The sequence below is a fragment of the Leptonychotes weddellii genome, chromosome 9, assembly GCF_054177405.1.
Source record: "Leptonychotes weddellii isolate Sample4059 chromosome 9, ASM5417740v2, whole genome shotgun sequence".
In the NCBI taxonomy this organism is placed as follows: domain Eukaryota; kingdom Metazoa; phylum Chordata; class Mammalia; order Carnivora; family Phocidae; genus Leptonychotes; species Leptonychotes weddellii.
In genome coordinates, this window is record NC_138377.1 from 60,421,845 (window position 1) to 60,444,317 (window position 22,473).

At 43.9% G+C, this 22,473-nt stretch overlaps 1 protein-coding gene and 1 long non-coding RNA gene across 5 annotated transcripts in view; one reads left to right on the forward strand and one right to left on the reverse strand.

Annotated features, from left to right (window-relative positions):
* Positions 1-3,122: 3,122 nt before the first annotated feature.
* On the reverse strand, positions 3,123-5,550 carry FOXG1 (forkhead box G1). Its single transcript, XM_031025820.2, has one exon. It carries the CDS (start codon positions 5,518-5,520, stop codon positions 4,051-4,053), a length of 1,470 nt encoding a protein of 489 aa, XP_030881680.2. The 5' UTR covers positions 5,521-5,550; the 3' UTR covers positions 3,123-4,050.
* Positions 5,551-6,537: 987 nt separating this feature from the next.
* Positions 6,538-22,473, forward strand: part of LOC115940217 (uncharacterized) — a 104,450-nt gene continuing 88,514 nt past the window's right edge. For 3 of the 4 annotated variants that reach the window (XR_014148194.1, XR_014148193.1, XR_004075007.2), the window contains exons 1-2: positions 6,697-6,989; positions 10,351-10,465. This is a non-coding gene — a long non-coding RNA (uncharacterized LOC115940217). Of the gene's footprint in view, positions 6,634-6,696; positions 6,990-10,350; positions 10,466-22,473 lie in introns of those variants that run through there. The other variant, XR_014148195.1, reaches the window with a different exon arrangement.

A 22,473-nucleotide genomic window follows, 5' to 3' on the forward strand; every position in this document is an offset into this window, starting at 1 on the left:
AGGAACCCCGCCCTCTAGGCACAGTTATACAACCCCAGCAACCCGTCTCAGCCAGCTCTAAAACCTCTAATGATCTTCACCTTCACCCTTTGTTAGCCTATTTCTCCAGCAGGCATTTAGTTCCAAATACAACTAGCCACTTTAGATATTTATAAAATTAAATTCTCAGAAGCAAAATTATTTCAACACAAGCAAATTCCTCAACAATGTTGTAGGAAACACTTTGTAAAGACCACATCTAAATATATTCAATTTATCCACCTCTTTGGGTGAAATATCCACCAACCTAAATATAGACAATTATATCAATACTCTACAAGACTCATTTTTTTGGTCTCTCTACACTTGATTTTATGCAAGTCATATAAACCACATGAAATCTTCCATTGCCATAAAGATACTTGTATTGAAACTTGTTAGTTCTGGACTTCATGTTCACAGGACTTCCAATTTTGTAACAAGTTGGAGAAACATATTTGGAAGATTTCTCTTACTGCTCTAGTTTAAATTATTTTCTCAATATTTTATATATTAATAATCTGTATTAACTTTGTATCAGACACATTCAAGTGAAATACTTTAAACCTGGAGATAAACTGCAGTTTGGGATTTCAAGTTTTAAGTTATGATCATTTTCAGCTCCAAAATCTCAAAAAGAGCAACCTTCATCTCATTAAAAATAATTATAAGTATGAAAGAAGAAAAACTTCAAAAAGTTTTGAAGTGTTTTTCTGGCATAAGCTAATTTTAACTGGCAAAGGTTGGTGACAACAAATATCAACACAACATTATGACCAATTTGTTGCAAAAAAAGTCTATTAGATGCTATCCTAGAACACTGTATGCCTTTGAAAAAGATAACTTGAGAGATGATGGGACAGATTGAGATAAATGAAATGTTCATATTAGGCTTCAGGAGGCCTTCACAAATTTCTCTCTCTGTATATCCTCCTCCCTATCTTGTATGGGTATTCAACTAGCTATTCTTACTTCTAGTCACATCCATTATACATGTAACTTGGAGATGTATCCAAATAGAACTTCCACTCCAGTCCTTAGCTCCTATGAGTTCAAAGAAGTCAATTTTATGCTTGACCTCAAATTATGGAGTTTGCCATTGAAATTCGATTTCTCAATCATGCAAATAAACATTTATCACAAATAAGTATACTTATTTAATATGGCCGGAAAAAAAAAAAAAAACACCTCATGGGGGAATTCTTTCTTCTCTATGTCCCTTTTACCACAATACAAGAGTTCAACTTTTTAACTTTTGGTAGGCAAAAGACTATTTCTTCTGTGCCAATACATTCTCATTCCACAAATAAAATCCATGGTAAAAGCAAACAATACATCATCACCTTTTTCAGTCTAAACACATGTTTTCTCAAGCTGTTTTTGTTCACAAATATGTAATGGGGATTTCCCTTGCCTAACCCCATTCACTTGGACTCTATTACTATTTTTAATATCAATCATAAATTTGGCTTCTAAAACAATTTGTGGAATTTTCTTTCATGCTTCATTCTGAAGAACTGTTACATTTCAAGAAAGTTGGACCTCTGGTGAAACTGCTCTCTTACTAAGAAAATAAAATCATGTCCAGTCTACTTAAAAGAGATAATTAAACTAGCTGTCTTGGTCTATTTTAGTCAGTTTCCCATTTGTGTATATTTGGTTCCAGCTCTTTTAATTTTCCTGGACTTTATCTTTCTATCTTTCTTAGATAGCATTCTCTGTCCTCTTTCTTTATTTCTTTTTGGTAGTGGGAGATGCTCTCTCCCCACCAAAGATCCTCTTTCCCTTTCTTCTGTCTCTCTCTTCCTCTCTCTCTCCCTTCCACAACCCACCCATCCTTATGTCCCAGTATTAACTATTCTGCATTTCTATTTCAATCTATTTGAGTCAGCTTGCTTCTTTCCTAAGCTTTTTCTTTTTTTTTTTTCTTTTTCCCTGAGCAACTCTCTAAGTGTTTGCCGATAACATCTTGGGGACAGATTATTTTTCATTGGGCCCATTGTAAGAAGTAGCCAGCTTATTGCATTACTGCAGAACACATTTCAGACTATACAATTGTAACAAATGAACAACTTGTCCTCCATAGACTCTCCACAGGATCCAATTAGTTACTAAACCTTTTACTTAGGTTTTCTAATTATTTTCTGGAGCCATAGCAATTGGGATGCTGAAACAATTCAAAAAATGTTTTCATTTTGTTTCAGATTGATATATATGCATATATATGCATGCATATGTATACTGTAAGTTAAAACAAAATTATGACTGTAAGCAAAAGGAACAAATCTCTAGATTAAATTATACAGACATTTAAAAGGGAATCAAATAAATACCTCTATGTTATAAAAATGAAAGAAAAGGAGAGAGAGGCATTTTACTTCTTCTGAACATCTAGAATTTTAAGTTGTTATAATGAAAAATAAAATATAAACATTGATCTGCAAGTCATTACAACAGGTGATCACTTCAGCAAATCTATATTGCAACTTCAGCACATCTTTATTAGAACTCTTTCATTGTGGGTAAACAGCCACAAAAATAAATGCTGACTTAGAAAGTATAAATACAAATATTTAAACAAAAATATTTGCAGCATTCATAGCGCAAATTGTACCTGAACTGAAGGGCTCTGTGTGTCTATATATATATATATATATATATATATTACATATGTGTGCATTATATTCACTTCTATCTAACCATATACATATATTTATTTATAATTTGCCAAATGCTATAAACAAGATACCTGAAACAAAATATATAAAAAGCATTCTATCAACTGATTTGAAAATAAACACAAGGTAAATAGCTATGCACATAAAATTATCATTTTTTTTTTGCTGTATATCTACAGAAACATGAAGATATCAGCTGAAAAGCCTATACTTTCTTTAAAGCTAGTGTTTATTAAATAGCCTGCTCCTTGTAAAATTTGATTCCACAATGGAAAAAAAATACTATTTTAATTTTTAAAGTCTCAATTCAAATGAAAGGAGCAGTTAATTTTAGTTGGCTGAAAAAGCCTTTGAATTCCCTAGAACTTTAATGGTCTTTTAAAAATTAGTTCTATTTAATAAAAGAGACAAAAGTATCAAGATATATATGAATTTAGCCTATTTTTTATTTCTGTGTGTTCATAGTAAACATTTTTGTAAGTGACAAACACGGGCATATGACCACAGTATCACAATCAAGAAATTTTAAGACAACATTAACAATCACTCAAATTTTTGCGGCATTTGCGCAACACAGGTTACATATTTGCAAGGTTTACCTATAAGTACAATAGGTATTAACATTTCACTACATTTAGAAAAAATAAAAGTGACCTGTTAGTGACCACATACATCAAAATATACACAACACAAACTGAAGGCAATCATTAATTTTGTCCCCTTCCGATTCATTTGAATGGGCAGTGCTGCCAACTGAAACAACTTTCCTTTTTTTTGTTTTTTTTTTGTTTTTTTTTTTAATACTTAGCATACCAAGTGCATTTTAGAACCCAATCTTTGGTCTAAAGTAAACAAAAGAAAAAAACAGTTTTTTAAAAGAAAAGGACAAAACAATAAATGGCCAAAATAATTTCTTGGGCACCTTTACTACGAATGCTTCTTAAATACAAATTACAGTTTAACATTTTAAAACTCTCCCCATAATTTAGGTTGTTCTCAAGGTCTGCGTCCACCATAAAGATCCATGATAACTTATAATACTGCACACATGGAAATCTGGCGGCTCTTAGAGATAGACTTGTCAGGTTTGAATGAAATGGCAAAGCAGTCACTATTTAGATACACATTCTACTATAATTTTGACTTCCAAACCTTATATTCTACAATGTATTCTCCCCACATTGCACCTCGCTGACACTCCACACCTTGTTAGAATAATAAACAATCCTAAAGACTGAACAAACGTACAGAAATGGGGGGGGGCTTAATAAAAAATACCTGGACTTATTTTTTAATTATCATTTACAATGCAAATGTGTGTAAAACGTTCACTTACAGTCTGGTCCCAGGGATGTTAATGTATTAAAGGGTTGGAAGAAGACCCCTGATTTTGATGTGTGAAATAATCAGACAGTCCCCCGGACAGTCCCGTCGTGAAACTTGGCAAAGAGGGTCTTAAAGACTCACAGGGCAGGGTCGAGGGGGCCTGCGGAGATGTGGAGGACGACGCGGCCCGGGCGCTCATGGACGTGCTGCTCTGCGAAGTCATTGACGGGTGCGGGACGTGGGGGAAAAAGTAACTGGTCTGGCCCGCAAGCAGGTTGACCGAGCAAGGGTTGAGGGAGTAGGTCCCGGAGCAGGGCACCGACAGGCCGCAGGGCACCGAGGCAGCGAGCGCGGCGGCCGTGAGGTGGTGCGTGGCGTACGGGATCTCCCCGTTGACCAGCCGGTCCACGCTCAGGCCGTTGGCCGTGGAGAAGGAGTGGTTGTTGCCCAGCGAGTTCTGAGTCAACACGGAGCTGTAGGGCATGGGGTGGCTAGGGTAGGCCGACGTGGTGCCGTTGTAACTCAAAGTGCTGCTGGCGCGGGGGTGGTGCAGGGACAGGAAGGGCGACATGGGCCAGTAGAGGGAGCCGGCGCGGTCCATGAAGGTGAGGCCGGTGGAGGTGAGGCGCGCCCCGCGCTTGAAGGCCAGCTTGGCCCGCGACGTGGTCGAACGGCGCCGCAGCTTGCCAGTGGTGCCGCCGATGAACACGTCGTCGCTCGACGGGTCCAGCATCCAGTAGTTGCCCTTGCCCGGGTCGTCGTAGTGGCGGGGCACCTTCACGAAGCACTTGTTGAGGGACAGGTTGTGGCGGATGGAGTTCTGCCAGCCCTGCTTGTTCTCGCGGTAGTAGGGGAAGTTCTTCATGATGAACTCGTAGATGCCGTTGAGCGTGAGCCGCTTCTCCGGGCTCTGCCGGATGGCCATCATGATGAGCGCGTTGTAGCTGAACGGCGGCTTCTCGTACTTGCCGTTCTTCTTCTCGCCCTCCTTGCCCCCCTCCCCGTCCTTGCCGCCCTCGCCCGCCCCCTTCTTCTCCTCCCCCCCGGCGCCGGCGCCCTTCTCTTTCTCGTCCGGCCCGACGGGCGCCAGCTCCCCGGGCCCGCCGCCCGGCTCGCCCTTGCCGCCCAGCCCGTCCGCTTTGGCCCCGTCCAGGGCGGCGGCCGGTGGCGGCGGCGGCGGCGGCGGGAGCAGCAGCTGCTGGGGGCCCTTGTCGTCGTCGGCTGCCGGGGCGCCCCGCGCCTGGGGGGGCTGCGGTGCCTGGGGCGGCGGCGGCGGCGGCGGCTGCTGCTGCGGTGGCGGCGGCGGTTGCGGGGCGGGCGGCGGCGGGTGGTGGTGGTGATGGTGGTGGTGGTGGTGGTGCTGGGGGTGGTGGCTGTTGTGGTGACCGTGGCTCGCGTGGTGGTTGTCGTTCTGGACCGCCTCTGGCACCAGGCTGTTGATGCTGAACGAGGACTTGGGGATCATTTTCACCTCCTTCCTATCTCCCATGTCCAGCATCACCCAGTCGTCGGGGGGGAAACGGCGGCGGCGGCGGCGGCGGCGCGGGAGCGGGACAGCGGCGCGGCGGGCGGCGGCGACCGGTGGGTGCCGAGCGGGGCGCGGGCGGCGCGGGCGGCGGCGGTGGCACTGAGCGCTCCGGCAGCAGCGCAGTTGGACCGCAGGCTCCGGCGCTGGCAAGTCATGTAGCAAAAGCAGCAACCACCCCTCAGGAATTAGAAGAAAAAAAAAGGAAAAGAAAAAAAGAAAGAAAGAGAAAAAAGAAACAACCACCGCCCCGGGGGTGAAGCTCCCTCGCTCCCAACTCTACTTCTTGGTCTCCCCCCCACCCCCCGCTCCCCCCCCCTTCTGCTGCTTCCTCCTCCTCCTCCTCTCGCAGCAGCAGTCACAGCAGCAGCAGCAGCAGCCCAAAGGGGGGGAGAGCCGGGCGGCGGGCGGGCGCGTCCCGGAGCGGCCGCGGCGAGGCTGGGGAGACAGCGATCGAGGCGGCTATAGCCACAATTAATTTTCCGAGCTACAGGCGCACACTAGGGCTGTAAAAAAATTTTTGGTTTAACCTTTCCTACCGCTGGGCCAATCAGAGCCGGCGGCGTGCGGGAGCGTCTCTCCTGCCGTCGACCAATCGGCGGATCTGGGCCCACCCACCCCCGCCCCGCCCGCCGGCTCCCGCCCCCTCGGCGCTCGCCTCCCCCTCACCACGGGCCTGGGCCTCCCGGCCGCGCGGAACCGCGTAGGGATACACCGCCGGGAGCACGCTGCTGCCGCGGTCCTTCTCTGCGCCCCCTCCACCCCCTCCACCCTGCGGGGCTGCTCAACCAAAATCCCCCTCGTAGGGCAAATATCTCACATTTCCGGCTGCCTTCTTACTGTATTGGGTCATTTTCTTTTGAGCGTCAATATTTGTCGTTATTGATTAAAGTTTGTATTCAATTTTATTTTTTTAAAAGCGGGGGCGGCGGCGGCAGCGGTGGTGGAGCGAAGAGTGGGAGTGCAGGGAGAGGATGCAAGGACAGGGCAGGAAATGGAGGAGGAAGAGGCGAGGCGCTACTTTCCCGAGTCGGCCCTGCAGGCCCGGGTCGGCATTTCTGAGCCCGTAGGAAAATTGTGCCCCTTGTAGGTAACACTCCAGCGAGGCTTTGGATGGTTGGGGAGGGAAGGCCCACCCCTGGCGTGGGGAGGGGGGTGTCCTGCACCTTGGGGGAGGAGGGTCTGGATGGGGTTTGGAAACGGAGGGCTGAGGAGGAGGAAGTGGGCTGGCGAGCGCGGGGCCAAACAGGGGTTACTTACTCAGTTCCTGCGGCCGGGCGGCGGCGAGCTCGGAGCTCGGGCGCCGCGGGGAAGCCGGGCTTGGGGCTCCCGGCGCTGCGGCGGCGGGCGGGGGCGGCTCAGTGGTGGGCGCCTATGATAGCCTTCCGAAATGAGGGGTGCTCAGAGAGAAAACAATACCAAACAATCTCGAAATAAACCAGGTAACACATGCTATGTATATGTGTCTCTTCCCCTTCTCTCCTGCTCCAGACCGTCGCTCACACGCTGGGTGACTCGGTGTCGTTTTCTCTTCGCCGCTCGAGCGTCTCCTCAGCTTCTAATCCGAATTGGAAGCGAGTAGCCGCGAGCGATCACCCTGGAAATGTTTCATTTTGCTTGTTGACATGGGAGGGAAAATAAGGGTGGGCGGCTATTTCTTTCCTTTTTTTTTTTTTTTTTAAGCCTTCCTGTTTTCACTCCCTCTTTTCTTTTTTCTTTCCGTTTCTCAAATGCTTTTGATTTGTGCGGGCCTTAATGCTGAAATAACCGCATGCTGAAGCCAGCCCTTTCCCACCCTGAATGCAGATGGAAGGCAACTAGAAGCCTTGGGTACGTGGGTCCCACAAGCCCAGCTTCTTGGGCTTTAGAACTGGGAAGGTTCGGCTGAGGGCTGAAGTGAGTGGGGAGATTGTGATTCGGGGGCTTTAAAAGGATCCCGTGGCCAGGGGCAGGGCTAAGGCCCAGCATTTCCCAGGGATTGGAATTTGGTGCGGAGCACACTGATCAAAGGCTGTTTCATCCCACATGGGTACGAAACATACCACATTTTACGGAGGATGTAGCCCTAGAGAAGAGGGAGGTGGAGAGAAGCATAAATGAAAGGCACTTTCCCCCTCCTCTGTAAAATAATCATAAAATGTAAACATTTACTCACTTTGATAAACTATCAATTGTCTGGCAGATTTAGTATTTAAGAAAAGGAAGGAAGAAAAAGCGATGCCTATGTGTGATATTAAAGTTCAATTCTAATATAAAGAATGCAGTTGATGAATACAAGAATACTCAGGTTAATATGGAGTTATTGCACTCTCCCCACCCCACTCCCTACCTTGAAATCCCGAGGAAGAGAAAGAGAGAATAAACTCTGAAGAGAATAACAATTACAAATAGCTAGTGATTTAAAAAATCTCTATTAGGAATACCATAAAGAAACTTTGAATATTGGACTAACCTCATCTATCCTTCCACCCTATGTATGTATCCCCCCTCCCATTTCTACATATTTCCTTACTTAAGCTATATTTATATGTGGGAAAGTTCAAGGGTCCGAGCTATCAACGTTGATAGTGACATGGCCCCAAACACTGACTTCTAAGCTCCAGTTTCTTACAGAGCTGGGTGAGCTAATGGGCTTTGTGGACCGGTTGGAGAGATCTGTGAGCCTTCCTCTTCTTTCTGCTTACTTTCCTTCTTTCACTCTTCTCCCCCCCTCAGGCCTGTTATTCCTACTTTTCCTCAACTCACTTTCCTCCCTCCTCCCCTCTTCCTCCCTCCTCCCCACTCGCTACCCCCCCTTCTCCTCTGTCTATTCCTCTCCCTCACCCCATTCCTCCACCTACTCCTCCCCATTTCTCCCCCTACAACCCCCCTTCTCATCACCACTTATAATGGCACACAAGGGCTCCCTCTGAGGTGGACGGCCCGGTACGTTTTCGTAGTCGGTCTAGCGTGAAATGATTCGGTGTAACCGGATTCTTGGGAAAGGACAGGTTACGTAAACATTTACTGATGTGGAGTAACTATACTATTTGTACTCTGATATGCAGGAAGGAAAGTGTTGATTAACACAGAAGAAAAAAAAGCGAAATTAGCTGATTGCATGCTCATAAGTGCAAGCTGTCATTGAACTGCTTTTAAAATAGACACAGCTGGGTGTTTGTGTTGAAAAATTTCTTGTGTTTTTGCTAATACTGAAATAAGCATGATTTTGTATACCAAACATTTTCAGATCATTAAAATTTGTAATCTGTGCTGGTTTTAAACACAAAGAAAAGAAACAGAATCATTTCGATGTAAAATTTGCTGATATTATATTAACTCAATCAGGTCTGTACAAATTGTGCATTGTGCCTCCTAAAATCTGTTTGATCAATTTAATACACAAAGTGCCAAACGTGGGTATTGTTTGTTAACATTGGACATTTTATTCAAATCTGAGCTCAGCAGCAAACTGGAGGAGCATTCCTTGAATACAACACCAGCACTGACTGATGAATTTTTAATGTTTTAAAGGTGTTTCTTAGGTCAAAGCTGAGTGTGCATTGTTTTGTAATCTTGCATAAAATTTTAGCAGGTGAAATAAGTTTTTCTTTTGTTTACTTTCAAAAAGCAAAAACTGGGGTCTGCTAATGAGAGCTGTAATAATCTGGTTTGATGTGCCAGGAGCTTATATTGACTGGGAAAATATTTTGCATGCAAATTAAGAATATGTTGTATTATTTTAAGGATTGCATGGATGCAAGTCTCAAAATAGGATATTTGTGTAGGAATAAATAGATTATACTTTGATATAATCACTCTAAAGATCTATCCTCCCTGATAACAGAGGTCATTTGCAATCTGGAGGAAAATGATTATATTATCCTTTTAATAATTTTAATGGACTTTATGGTGAGATAGAGTACTATATATATATGTATATATATAGTACATATATATATATATGGGGGGGTAGGTTCAACAAAACATGCACTATTTACTCAGCAGCCCACATTTGTCTCAGCAATGGCTTCTTTTTAGAGCTACTACTAGATGAAATAGAGGGGGAGGGGGTACTTGGGCAGAGCATTGTGCAAGTTGAAAGTCCGTGGATGGAGCTTTATAAATCCTACCGGTCAATTTGGGTGCAAATTGGATTTGAAGGACTGCCCGCATCCACTTCGGGCTTCTGTCCTAAACACATGAAGCCCCAACTCTGTATTTCCACCTCACTCAGTCCCCATGATTACTTTCAGAAGACAGAGGACATCCAGTGGTCTCAGATCTAAAGCAAATTCTGTATCATTCTACTAGTTTCTCATCATCAGCTTAATCTTGATCCCTCACACATGAACATCTATAAATGTACACTGTTAACGAATCAAAGCATAAGTCAAAGCAAATGTAATTTTCTGGTATATAAAGTAGTAAACATCTGTCCTTCTCTGTCTGCTGTCCCACCCCACCACCTCCCCCGAAAAGAGGACAGGCCTTGTAAAGAGTGAGCAGTTCCAACAGAAGAATTCCTTGGGAAATGAATTAGATTATTTCATCTCTAGTTTTAATTAATAACCAAGGCTCCACAGACTATTGCATCTGAGTAGGGAGCAGCACATTTAGTTTTTTCATTTGGGGTGTTACATTAAGTCTTACATAAGGCCCTTTTCCTGCTTTCTGTTGGTTTTTCACTTCTTTTTTCCCTTGTTACCTGCTGGTTAAAGGAGGGTGGGCCATTTTTTACCTAAAATCCACCTTGCTTTCAGCTCCCTGGACAGAGTGTCCTTGGAGTGGCACCAAGCTCTGGCTAAAGCTCTCTTCCTGCAGATGCGTAGGGAGTCCCTGACCCTGAGACGTTTGGGAACAAGTGGAGCTCATGCAGAGGCATCCAGGTATTTCCAGAGACTGACGAGTGAGGTCTGCAATCCCTTCCTAACAGCAGGTAATGGTGCTAACATTTAGTGATTATAAGTTACTCTTTAGCGTGTTGTATCCTTGTTCTGTGGGTTTTGGTTACAGGTTATACGATTAGGTTTGCGAGAACAGTAGTGAACTAAACTTCTCAGTAAGAGGTCTTCACACCAGGGAAGTGTTACTTTTCTGCAGCAGCCCTGCCTTGTCACTCATTAGGGAGCTGCAGGTTGTCAAGCGGCTGCTCTCAGCACGCACGCGTGCACCCCCAATATCCCCGGGGGCGCGCACATGTGTGCGAGCGTGTGTGTGCGCGCGCACAAGCACAGACACACACAGACACACACACCGCACTAAAACTAAATTAAGAAGCCGATGATTAAGACAAGCGTCTACTAGGCCTGTCATTTCAGCATCCTTCCATCATAACATTGTGGCACCGGCAATTTTGCTTGAGAACCTCGAGAAAAAAAAAAAAAAAAAACTATGGGAGAGCCTCCTATTTGAGAATCGAAATGTTTAACTGGTGTAAGCTATCGAAGCTTCGGAAGTGAGAAAGTCCAAGGTGAAGGAAGAAGAAGGCCTGGATAGAGACCCCTGGGACTCCCCAGGCAGGTTTCTGTGATGCTGTCAGGGGTTCCAAGCTCTCTGAAGGCAAGTACATACTCATCAAAGAAACCGCAGGAGATCTGCAACAAAATACAGTCGGGAGTAGCTTCTTCACATTGGAGAGCCAGGCACAGAGAGATGGACAATGAAGTATTATCACCCCAGGGCCAAGGACTTTTTAAAAAGTCTCTCGGAGCCTTTCAAATACTCTACACATTTTTCGTAAATATAAAATGCCCACTACCCTTTACTTATTTCCAGTTATTTGCCAGCCCCCTCAAGACCTCCGGGGGTAGACAATTTTCGGAAAGAGTTGAGTCCCTAATAGTGTGAGGACAAGCCTGTTCCATTTCTTGACCTGATCCAATTGGAAGATATGATCCCACACCTTTTGCGCAAGCGTGCTCTGAGAGGTCCTTTTTCTCCTCTCCTTGCCCAAGGAAATGGCACAGCTCTTCCTTCAAAGGGGTCAGGAAATGCTAAAGAGAAAGACAAAGAGTTGGAGGGTGATGGTAAAGGGGAATGATGAGAATGATGGAGGTCTTTAGCTTTAACCCTGGAGTCTATCTGAAAAGGGAGGAATTGAGACTTGGCAAAAGTCAGCACACAAGATAATGGATTTTCCATCAGCGGGACACCAAAAGAGGGAGAAAAAGAAAGACTTCATAAATATATATCAGGCTGAAAGAAGAGCTTACAGGCCTCAAAATGCTGAGCTCCTAACTATCCTGTCACTGTTCTCCTTAATTAGTTGGAGCTTCAATTTGATTTCCCCGTAGGAGCCTGAATAATCTACTTTGGGAAGTGTTATAGCACTCTTCGGAGAATGTGGTGCATCCAGTCTCCTCTATTTTGAAGCACCGTTCTAACAGGCCCCACAAACTCCAGTCGTTGTGAGGAAAGATGGATCGGTGTTAGTTGCCATTTTTAGGTGGTCAACTCTTAAAGGTACACGAAGAGCACTGAACAGCCCAGGGTCCGTATAGGAGAGTGATGAGTGTATTTGAGAAAATGCTCGTACCCACTAATGGTCTGTGAAGGAATGAGGAGAGAGAAAACTTGCAAGCGTTGGGGTGGGCAGGCCAGAAGGCACGCTGAGAATCCTCCATCACAGATTCCCTCTTCTCATGGGGAAAGTCAAATGAGAGAAAGTAAACTGTTTGCTAATCCAGTACATCAACTCCTTTTCTAAAAACCCAGATGGACAAACCAATGAGCCAGTTTTGACTTCCAGCCTATCTCCTACCCACCTGCCTCCTCACTCTCGAACTGCGGTTCTTGTAGGTCTTCCCCCGCCCCCTCCTAATAGCGATGGAAAATCTATTGGAGCAGCGTTTCCCAAAAGGTCCTGATCTTCTCCCTCCGCCGCTCATCCCTGGAGGCTTTAACCCGGACAGTTCCCGGCGAGGAGCGTCTGCGGAGCCCGGCTCCCGGGCCCGCCGCTCCTGCCCGCGCACACCCGAGCGCCTGCCCCGAGCTCCTTTGTCGCGGAGCCTGCCGAGCGCAATCTAGCTAGAGGACTTGCTTTTAGGTTTCGTTTCCGGATTTTCCCCCTTTATAGTTACCTTTCCAGACGAGATGTCTCGTGTTTGCACATCACGCCGGAAGAATGCACACAGATCAATGTTTTGGGGGCTAAGAGGTCATGTGCTACGATGAACGCGCAAAAAAGACCAGTTAATGGTTTTAAGCTTATTATTTGTATAAAGCACAGCTCCGAGTTAAAAGACTAGGGTACGTGTAGGTGAAGTTAATTCGAATATTCAGTTACATGTCAGCGGTGTTGAACCCAGTAGGGGAGACCAGTTATACCCCTATTTCTCTCCAGCCCTTTGGAAGGAGCCGCATTCGGGGAGGAGAGGAGCGGCCCGGGTAAGCTAGTCGCAGAATCGCGTCAGAAACAAGTTTCCGTTAGCGTGTGAAAACAAAACACCCCGACTCCTCCGTTTCAGAATCTACAACAAAGGTAGTGGGGGGTGGCGATGGTCACTTTTATTTTAAAAACAATCCTAGATTCTTGTTTACCAATTTTAGTATCTTCCTTCTGGGTTTGTCCTAAGGCACGCAGGAGAGAAAGTAATGTTCACGAAAAAAGCACGGTCGGCAAAGTTTGGCTCGTGAGCGTGTGAACTATGAATCACCACGGTGAAGAGGTTTTCTTTTTTTCTCACTCTTTCCTTTTCTCTTTGGAGCGTGAACTTGTAAGATAAGATAGATGAGACCACGAGGAAGTGGAAACGCTGAAAAAGCCCAGTTCTTTTGGAGAGCTGCCTGGCAGACGGCGGCCGAGCTCTGTCTAGGAGCTGAGCGGCGCAGGGTTTGCTCCGGAGCTGTCCCAACTCCTGCCTCCGCGGCAGCCGGCAACACCCAACACTGCGCTGGGATCGCTGCCCAAGCAGCCTACCCTTTGGCCTTGGAGTAAACAGCCCAGAAGATGCGAGAATGGCCCCTAATTGGGCTGAGTGTCTGCTCTTCAGCTCCTAACACTAAACTGGGCCCGCAGGTTTTCCTGGAGGAAGTTGGAAGTCCGACCACAAAACAATCAAAGGATGGGAGACACTAGATTTTAGAGAAGTCTGGAGTTACACATGAAACATTATTTTTCTCATTAATTAGAAGTAATCCCCTTTCCCTATTTATATGTATGTGCACGCTATTGGTTACACACCGCGATTTACTTGAAAAATGCTTAGAGTATCTTTAGCACACGCTCCTCATTCTTTGTCTCCTCAAGCATTTTCAGCTGATAGTATGGCTGGTTGGGGTCAATTAGCAGTGGATTTTGCCCCAAGGTTGCTCCCCAGGGCGGACAAATGGAGCCAAGTCATCTCCAGCGATGTTTTTCGCCCACATGCGTATCCACGCCAGGGCTTTAGAAACAGTTCAAAATCCCCAGCCTTGGTTTCACTTGATTCTGTTGTTGTTGTTATTGATAAATATTGGGTCATACACAAGGCACTTGTCAGATACTTTGGCTCAATCTCGCAGCTGCAGCTCCTAGCCGGGCGTTTGAGTTGTGTCCTAGGAACTGGAGGGATTTATTGGGAGAAGAATTGCACATTCTCTGTTCCTTCAGTTGCAGAGATGATCTCTTAAAATCCTATGTCCTGTCTGCTGTCACGTTTATTTCTTGATTTGTTCAGCTGCGTGAACATTGGGTAGATGCTTGCATCTTTTCATGTATCTTTTTATTGAAATTGTCTTTTTAAAAAGGAGGGAGAAACTATTGATCCCAGTTCTCTAGGTATATCTGAAACCAGAAAGAACACAGGCGAGTAGACAGATAATTGTAATTATGGGCTGGGTAGGGGTTTCCTGGTGGTGCTGGTTGGGTAGGTAAGACACTTGGGGGTTGTGTAATTGGAGTAATATATACAGTTTATCTTTCGGCTGTGCTGTGCATACTCTTTCCCTTGATACATATTGCACATGAACTGAACCCATGGTCGGCTTGTCTTGGCATGTTTGAAGCTCCAGACACCCAACAGTATCATTACAGGAAAGAGACAAAACCCCAAAGACTCCAGGCAGGGAGATGGCTGCCTTTGGGGTGAATGGGGAGTTTGTCTTGGCGTTGGACTTTTCGGGTAAGCGCAACACTGGTTCAGGACTGCCTGGCAGCCAGAGTTCAGGTCTTCCCCGCGCTGAAGTGCAGAGAGGGGGTGGGGATAGGGGTGGGGAAAGAAACAGCTGATTTTCGACATTTCAAAAGGACTCTTTCTATTTATCAGTGTTACCGAAGTGTACGTTACTGGAGAAACAACAAAACAAGCATAGAGCTGCAATTTTCAAGAAAATAGGATCCCCAAATATAAAAATAAAAAAGTAGCAGATAAGATGTATAATTCAATCAAATTACACAAAATTGCTTGAAAATCCAGAACAGTAGCGATCCATTATGCCTCTGTTTTATTAGTGACAAGTACAATTACTCTAAAATAAAGAACACTGGTGAATATATAATTGGCTGTAATCATGTTAGTGTTTGAATAAAAATGACGGGAACATTTAACACTTTGACAACAAAATGTTCAGAAATAACTTATTTATTCAAACAGTTTTTATTTTCCACCAAGTGAAGGAGAAACACAGTTTGCTTAGGAAAATCAATGACTTTTCCCTACAATAAATAAATATCCAAAAGGGGGAAAAACAGCCCCACACCTCTATATTATTACTATTATTTTTTTTTAACCAGCAAGAAGCTTAATCCTGCGTTTGGAGTCAGCACCCGCCTAACTGTTGTTGGGTACTAACGTCCGCCACCTAGAGGAAGAGCTCTGCAGCTCACCCAACGCCAACCCGTTTTCCCGCGGTGACCTCGGGAATCAAACTTAATATTCCTTTGCAAATCGCTCTCCAAACTAACTCCCCCCTCCCACACCCCCTCACATCCCCTTCCGCCCTACAACATCGTCACAATATTTTCTTAGTAATTGCTCTGTGCAATTGACAGAAGCGCCAAGTCCCCGGCAGCGCGGTGCTCTCCCAGCAAAAAGCCAGAGCGCGTTGGGAAACAGGTCAGGGAGTATTTGGGTCTGGAGAGATAATCCATTTTTATCCAAAAATCGTTTAGAGCAGCCTGAATTCGGGTCTCATAAAGCAACGTCTGATGCCGACACCACCACATTCCAGTGCTTTTTTAGGGCTTTCTTAGAGAACACAGCCCGGATTCCTCTGTCGGCCAGTTGCTTACTGCGGGGCTTTTCCCGACTTCTCGTCAGTCCATGCTCCCCTCCACCCCCAAACACGAAGATCTGAGATCCCGGCTCTCTCTAATCAGTTCTTCGAGCCCAAAGGGTCCTTCGATTTTCCAAATGGGTTGCTTGATGTACTGAGGTAAAGGCATTACCGGGGAGGCTAGATTTGGATGCGTGACCCCTGTGGCCTGGGAGACCAACCCAGGAGAAACCCCAGGTCTTTACACTGAGTCGCGGAGTTTCAAGAAACTTTCACAGTGTGCGGGGGAATTTGAGGCTGGGCCCGCAGGAACTAGGGGCCTTTCCGCATTTTAGTCTCGGTGGATCCTATCGGCTTCTTTCGCAGAAAAAGCCAGCCTCACTCCTGGATCTTGCCTGGCTGCTCTCAAGCCAATCTTGGAGGAAGGAGATGCTAAGCGAGGGTGAGGGGGCTGTGGAAAGAAAAGTAACGGGGATGATCCGTGCGCTCCACGACTGGTTGACATCCGAGCAGCAAGCAGACTGTTGACATCAGCGCGCGGGATTTCATGCATTTTTACCCCCCAACACGTCCAAAGTTTTGTTTTGTTTGCTTTCATGTATCTGGAACACTGTTCAAGCTTGAAGTTTGCTAGAAAGGAAAGGAACAAGCACGTTTAATTCGTTTGAGGGGAAGAAAAAACCTCATCAATAATTGGAATTCAATTGGGTTTAATTTCTTCAGTTTCCCCTTCCTTCTTTTTCTTCCTTTCTTTTCTCATTTCTCACCTTTCCCTTCCATCTTCTCTCTCTTTTTCCACTCCCCCATCCCTTATCCCTATCCATATCCCTATCCTTATCTCTATGGGTGAAAGAGAAAAGCAACAGTTTGAGAAGGGTGGAGGTAACCATTTTTAAGGAGAGTTTCAGAACCGCCTTATTGGTTCTCAGTTCCAACCCTGGAGTTTAAAGGAGACGTCAGGGATGACACTTCCTCCCCTCTCTCCCAGAGGCAACCTTAGAACCAGGGACTAAGAAGCTTTTTCCATACTGTAGAAATTATTGTTTTAAAGATAGTTGAAATAAGAGTGTGTGTGTGTGTGTGTATAATATATAACATAACAAGCCTCTCAAACTGATGTCCCAGGACATGCCTTGCCTATGGAATGAGGCACGCCCCAAAACTCACTCCACCCAAACCCCAGGACTTAAATCCTCAGAAATGTTTCATTTTGTTTTATGTAAAACTGGCGCTTCCACTCTCAAATGCCAGGTCTGTCATTGCTCTCCCGCATCATATTAACAGGCGATGTTAGCCTCCCCCCTACGTGTTTAGGCTGCTAATGCGGGCCACTTAACGCAACAAAAATGCTCATCTGTGGAGATTTTCCCAAGGCTGGTAGCGACACCGGCTCCTTTTTCTTTTCTTTTCAGGGCACGTCCATTCCTCCCTCCCACTCCAGGGGCTGAAAAAAGGGGGTCCAACAACTTTGAGCAAGTGTGTGAGAGCTTCCTCCTCTATCTCTTGCCTGCCAACCCACCCAAGGGGTTGTGAATTTTTGGTTTTTCCTTAGGAGCAGGAATAAATGGAAGCTTCAGCCATGGCACCTAGTTGCCTCTGTCAGTTAACTTGCCTTCATCTTTGCCTTTCTCCTCCTCACTTCAGCTTGTGAAAGCAGCTCAGGATTGCTCTCACAGCTGCCTCTGTATCCTTCTTAGCTCTAGCCTTCTGAAGAAAACTGCTGGTTTTCTTTTTCTCTTGGTTGCTGTCTGTCTAGGATTGTTTGTGTGTGTCTTGTATGTTTGTCTAGTTTTAGTCACTTTATGAAGGAGACCTTCTGAAGGAAGGAATCACCTGAAGCTAGATGATGGCTTTTGTCATGTTCTCTTACTTTTTAAAGTCTGGCCTGGGAAAATCTTGTGTTTTCATGATTCATATGTATCTAGTTTCCAAGGAGAAGGCCATCAGGGAGAAAATATAACAAAACTAACTTAATATGTAGTAAGTATCATTCATTGGGTCTTAGTTTAAAAGATGATTGTCTTCATGGATCCCATCTGGAACATTTTTGCTTTTTAAAAGCCTGTAAAATATAGACATGAGGACAGAGTTTTACAACTCTGGGTCTACCATTCTCTTCCTATGGATTCTTAGGCAAGTTACATCAGCGTTCTAGTTCTTTCTCTCCTCATCTGATAAATAAGTGATTTGTATCCATGAATATATAAAATAACATCCACTTACCGAAACCTCAACAACAATAAAAAACAATTCCCCAAACCATACGAATTTTTTTTTTTTTTTTTTTTTTAGGCAGCAGGAAGAAAATCTTATTCAAACGACAGCAGCGACATCTAGTGACCATAATACTCAATAATATTGAAGAATGTGTGGGATAGTTAACTGAGGAATAGATTTTCACAGGAGAGAGACATCATAGTTTTTCTAATAAATCTTGATTGTCTGGAAAACAGTACTCTCTTGATATCAAAGGATGTTTTACTGTGTTCGTGTTACGGTAATAATATACAGAAAGGAAAAGATGTTTACCTCAAGTCTGCACACAGGGCAATTACAATTTATATGAACATTCTTCTCATGCTTTAAATGCCATGTTAGGATACTAGTTCTAAAAAATTATTTTGTGTGTTGTACCTTATTTAACCAATTTTCCAAATTATAATCAAATGTATTATTGCATAAATACTTAGTAAAATTGGAAAAGGTAGAAATTTCTGAGATTTCCTTTTGTCTGGATCAATCATTTAGTTGATTTGAGATTGCTGTCTAGTCAATATCAGGAAACTGATTAAAGATAACCTCTCCTTTAAGTTGTCCCAAGTATGCTCTGCCTATATCACCTTTGCTCAAAATATTTTGGAATTCAAAGAAATGGGATTCCCATTCCCAGATGGACTGCATCTCTTCTTTTTATAGCAAAGATTAAGTGGAATATCTGGGCACGGGTGAAGTTTTAACAATAGCAGAGACTTAGCAATGGCCCAAGACTTTTCAGAATAACAATTTTAGCATTTGCTTGGCATTTAACACTTTAGACAGAGGTAAAAGAAGAATTCATCTCATTCTCTATGACTTTATAAATTGGCCATGTGTGTAGGCGTTTGTGCATGCACTCACTGAAGCATAAGTGTGTTTAATTTCCTATTAGCAAAGCAGCTAGTGACTACTGGAATATATGGATCCATGTTCGTAACTTTAAAGGAAGCCAATTTTGTTTATTCCATTTTATTTTTGACCAACATTTTATGTGCTTTTCCTGTGGAGTTTGGTCACTGAGTGTCATGCTAGCTATTTTAGCCAGGTAGTATTCTAAAATAAGAAGATAACTGGACTTGTTGTTAACAGCTTGGAGAATTTGAGCTAGTCATACCACTTCTCTTAACCTTAGTTTCCTCATATACAAAATGAGAAAGTTGAACTCTCCATTGTCCCTTATAGTTCGAAAGATCTGTAAATCAATAAATCATCAACCCTCATTTGGGAAGACCCTCTGTTGGTATCTCTGTTGTCATTTGTGACTCTCCAATGTCAATTCTGAAATTTCCAGTTAGGCATCTCATCAGAAATAAGGATCAAAAGAATTGACAAAATCTTCTTCTTCATGTCCCTCCCTCTTCCCCTTTATTTGATTTTAAAAATGACAGAAATCTTAGACTTTCCAGTTAACATTCACTCAGGCATTGGCATGCACTCAGTTCTCTCTTGCTGTCCATCCAGAAAAATCACAGCATAGAAATGGGACTAAACTGAACACAAAGATGAGGCAGCTGTATTTGAGTTTCTCTAAAGTGTTCCCATATCCTTATGGTAATGATTATTATTACTATTAATTTTTTTGGGGGGGGAGACCAGAGCCAAAGTATTCTGGCTGCAAATAGCCTACATTTCCTCCCTGCTTCTGTGGCCATATGAATAAATTCCTTCAGGAGGGGGCAGCAAAATATCTCCCACTTCTGTCTGGCTTGGAACATCATTATACACATTTAACAAGGAGACTGTTAACAGGAGGCAAATATTACTCCATAATGCAAATGTACTCATCATTTAATGTGAGTCCCAGTGAGGCTGAAGACATATACAAAAAGAATCAGAACTATGCTGACTTGGATTGGTAGAAGGAACAGGGTTCATTACAAATAAAATTCTGAATCTGCCAAAGGTTTACTTTTTAGATGCCTTTCTGTTCTCTAGATATCTTCCCGCTCTTCCTACTACTCAGACTGGTGATAAAAATACACTGTATTTGTATAAAATTAACAAGGCATGCTTTCTTCTGTGAATTCCTTTAGACCCAGTAGAGACAGTTATTATGTTATTTTAGAAGTGAGGAAACTGACCTAGAGAGGCTAAATGGCTCACCTAAGCTCACACCACTAGGAAGACATGGAAAAGGAACATGAATCTTGGCCTTGGATAGGCTGCATCCTCACTCCTGGTTGTCTTCAGGGTGGGGTTCCTTGTACTGAGCCCAGCGTAACCCATTGAACCTGTTGCTGTTCATCAGGCCTTATTAAGATTCTGCCACACATATTTGAGAAGTTTCAACTTTTGGAGGGTTTTAGGGACCCCTTGAACAAGAGAGAGTCTGTGCTTGTTAGTCTTCATTTATGTATGATTTTATCGTCTTTATGCTAACAATTTTGTATTATTAATATTTATGTTTTCTGCAAAAGAGGTAATCTTTGCAAAAATATTGTACTCCAAACATGTTGTTAATGCCTTGGGATCCAAGATTTTGGAGTTAGAATGAATGTAAGACATCATCTGTTTCAGCAGCTCTGCAGAGAGATCACTGTCTGAATCAATGGCTCCTGGGAGTTGTGCTTAGTTGGAGTCCAGATTATCCTGAGTGTCCTGGTGTTGTTTCCTGCCCATCTCCTTTGCTTCTTGGCTTTCTACATTAATGTAATTGGGAACTCCATTCTTGCTGGCTACCCTGTGGTCTGGTTTTCCAAATGGGCTGCCTCTTGAGTAGCACTGTGTAGATCTGGCTAAGGACCGTAATCTCAGCTGAGAGCTGTTAAATCTTCCTCTTGAATGTATTGTCTCTCAAGTAGCTCTCTGCTGCCCTCCACTGGCACTCAGCCCCTAGAGCCACCTAGCCTGCTGCATCTGTGCTAACTAACCCAGAGCATCCCTGGCTCCAAATGGGAGACGAGAGCTCTATTAACCACACTATACATGGTTTTTGTAGCACTAAAAAATCAAACCCAGGCTCCTCTGTGTCTTCTTATCCCATGTTCTCACGTCCTACAAGTTTGCTGATGGGCTGTGAAGGAGTGTATCTGACTTTAAGTATTTGTGCTAGAGTATTTGGAAGGACTTCTTTATTTTTTTATTTTTTAAAAGATTTTATTTACTTATTTGACAGAGAGAGACACAGCGAAAGAGGGAACACATGCAGAGGGAGTGGGAGAGGGAGAATCAGGCTTCCCGCAGAGCAGGGAGCCCGATGTGGGGCTTGATCTCAGGACTCTGGGATCATGACCTGAGCCAAAGGAGACGCTTAACGACTGAGCCACCCAGGCACCCCTGGAAGGACTTCTTTAAATTGTAAACCTATTTAATTATCAAGCTGAAATACACGTCAGCTGACATCAAACTAGGCCATAAACTTCTGAACTTGCTGTACTTAGTCTTAAGGAATATTAAACATTTTATCTTTAATGTTATAAAGATACAGTGAATTTTACGAAGCGTCTAAGTAATATGTACACTTTCTCATTTATTCAACAAACATCTATCAGGCACTATGTATGTTATGATATATGCCAGGCCTTACTTTTCGTGCTGAGAATACAGCATTGGAAAAAGAAGACAAAAAAAGCCCCCCACAGAAAACAAAGCAAAACAAAACAAAACAATAACAACAACAAAAAAAGCAGAATAATGCTCTGCCTTTATTGAGCTTGCTTCTTAGTTGGGAAAGATAAACATAAAACAAATTAATAATCAAAATGTTCTTTAAGGAAATATAGTATTACCATATGTCCTATCGTAAATGCACTATAATCCATGTTTTTAAGAGTGTTGGTATTAAGATTAAGAGAGGCATAGTCGGAGGTTAGAGAGCTGTGTATGCTACAAATATTCAGTGTTTTTCATTCATTCATTCGTTCATTCATTCATTCATAAATTTCCTGTGAATATAGTATGGGCCTATAAACATAACTGATGCTGATGAGAATATGGATCTCTCAACAGTGAGGATGTTTCATCTTTTGATTCTATTGCAGTCTTCTCTCATGTTAAAATGTCTGGTGATCACCGTCTTGTCACCCCCTGTAAGAGTCGTCAGGGAAGCCCCTGCTATTGCTGCCCTCCGTGATGGGCTCTGCTACTGTCTTCCCTTTACCCTTTGTTTTTATTATATTTTCTTTTTTTTTTTTAAAGATTTTATTTATTTATTTGAGAGAGAGAGAATGAGAGACAGATAGCAAGAGAGGGAAGAGGGTCAGAGGGAGAGGCAGACTCCCCGCCGAGCAGGGAGCCCGATGCGGGACTCGATCCCGGGACTCCAGGATCATGACCTGAGCCGAAGGCAGTCGCTTAACCAACTGAGCCACCCAGGCGCCCCTTTATTATATTTTCTTTCCATGTCTTTTACCTTTTCCCCCAGATCAGCTCTAATAGATACCACTGGCCAAACAGAATAAGTTTTTCCTTGCCTGTATGGCAGAATTATCAAACACAATGAAGCAGGTATAAATTACCTGTCTTCTCTTCTCTACCAGGACTGTTTGAAATGAG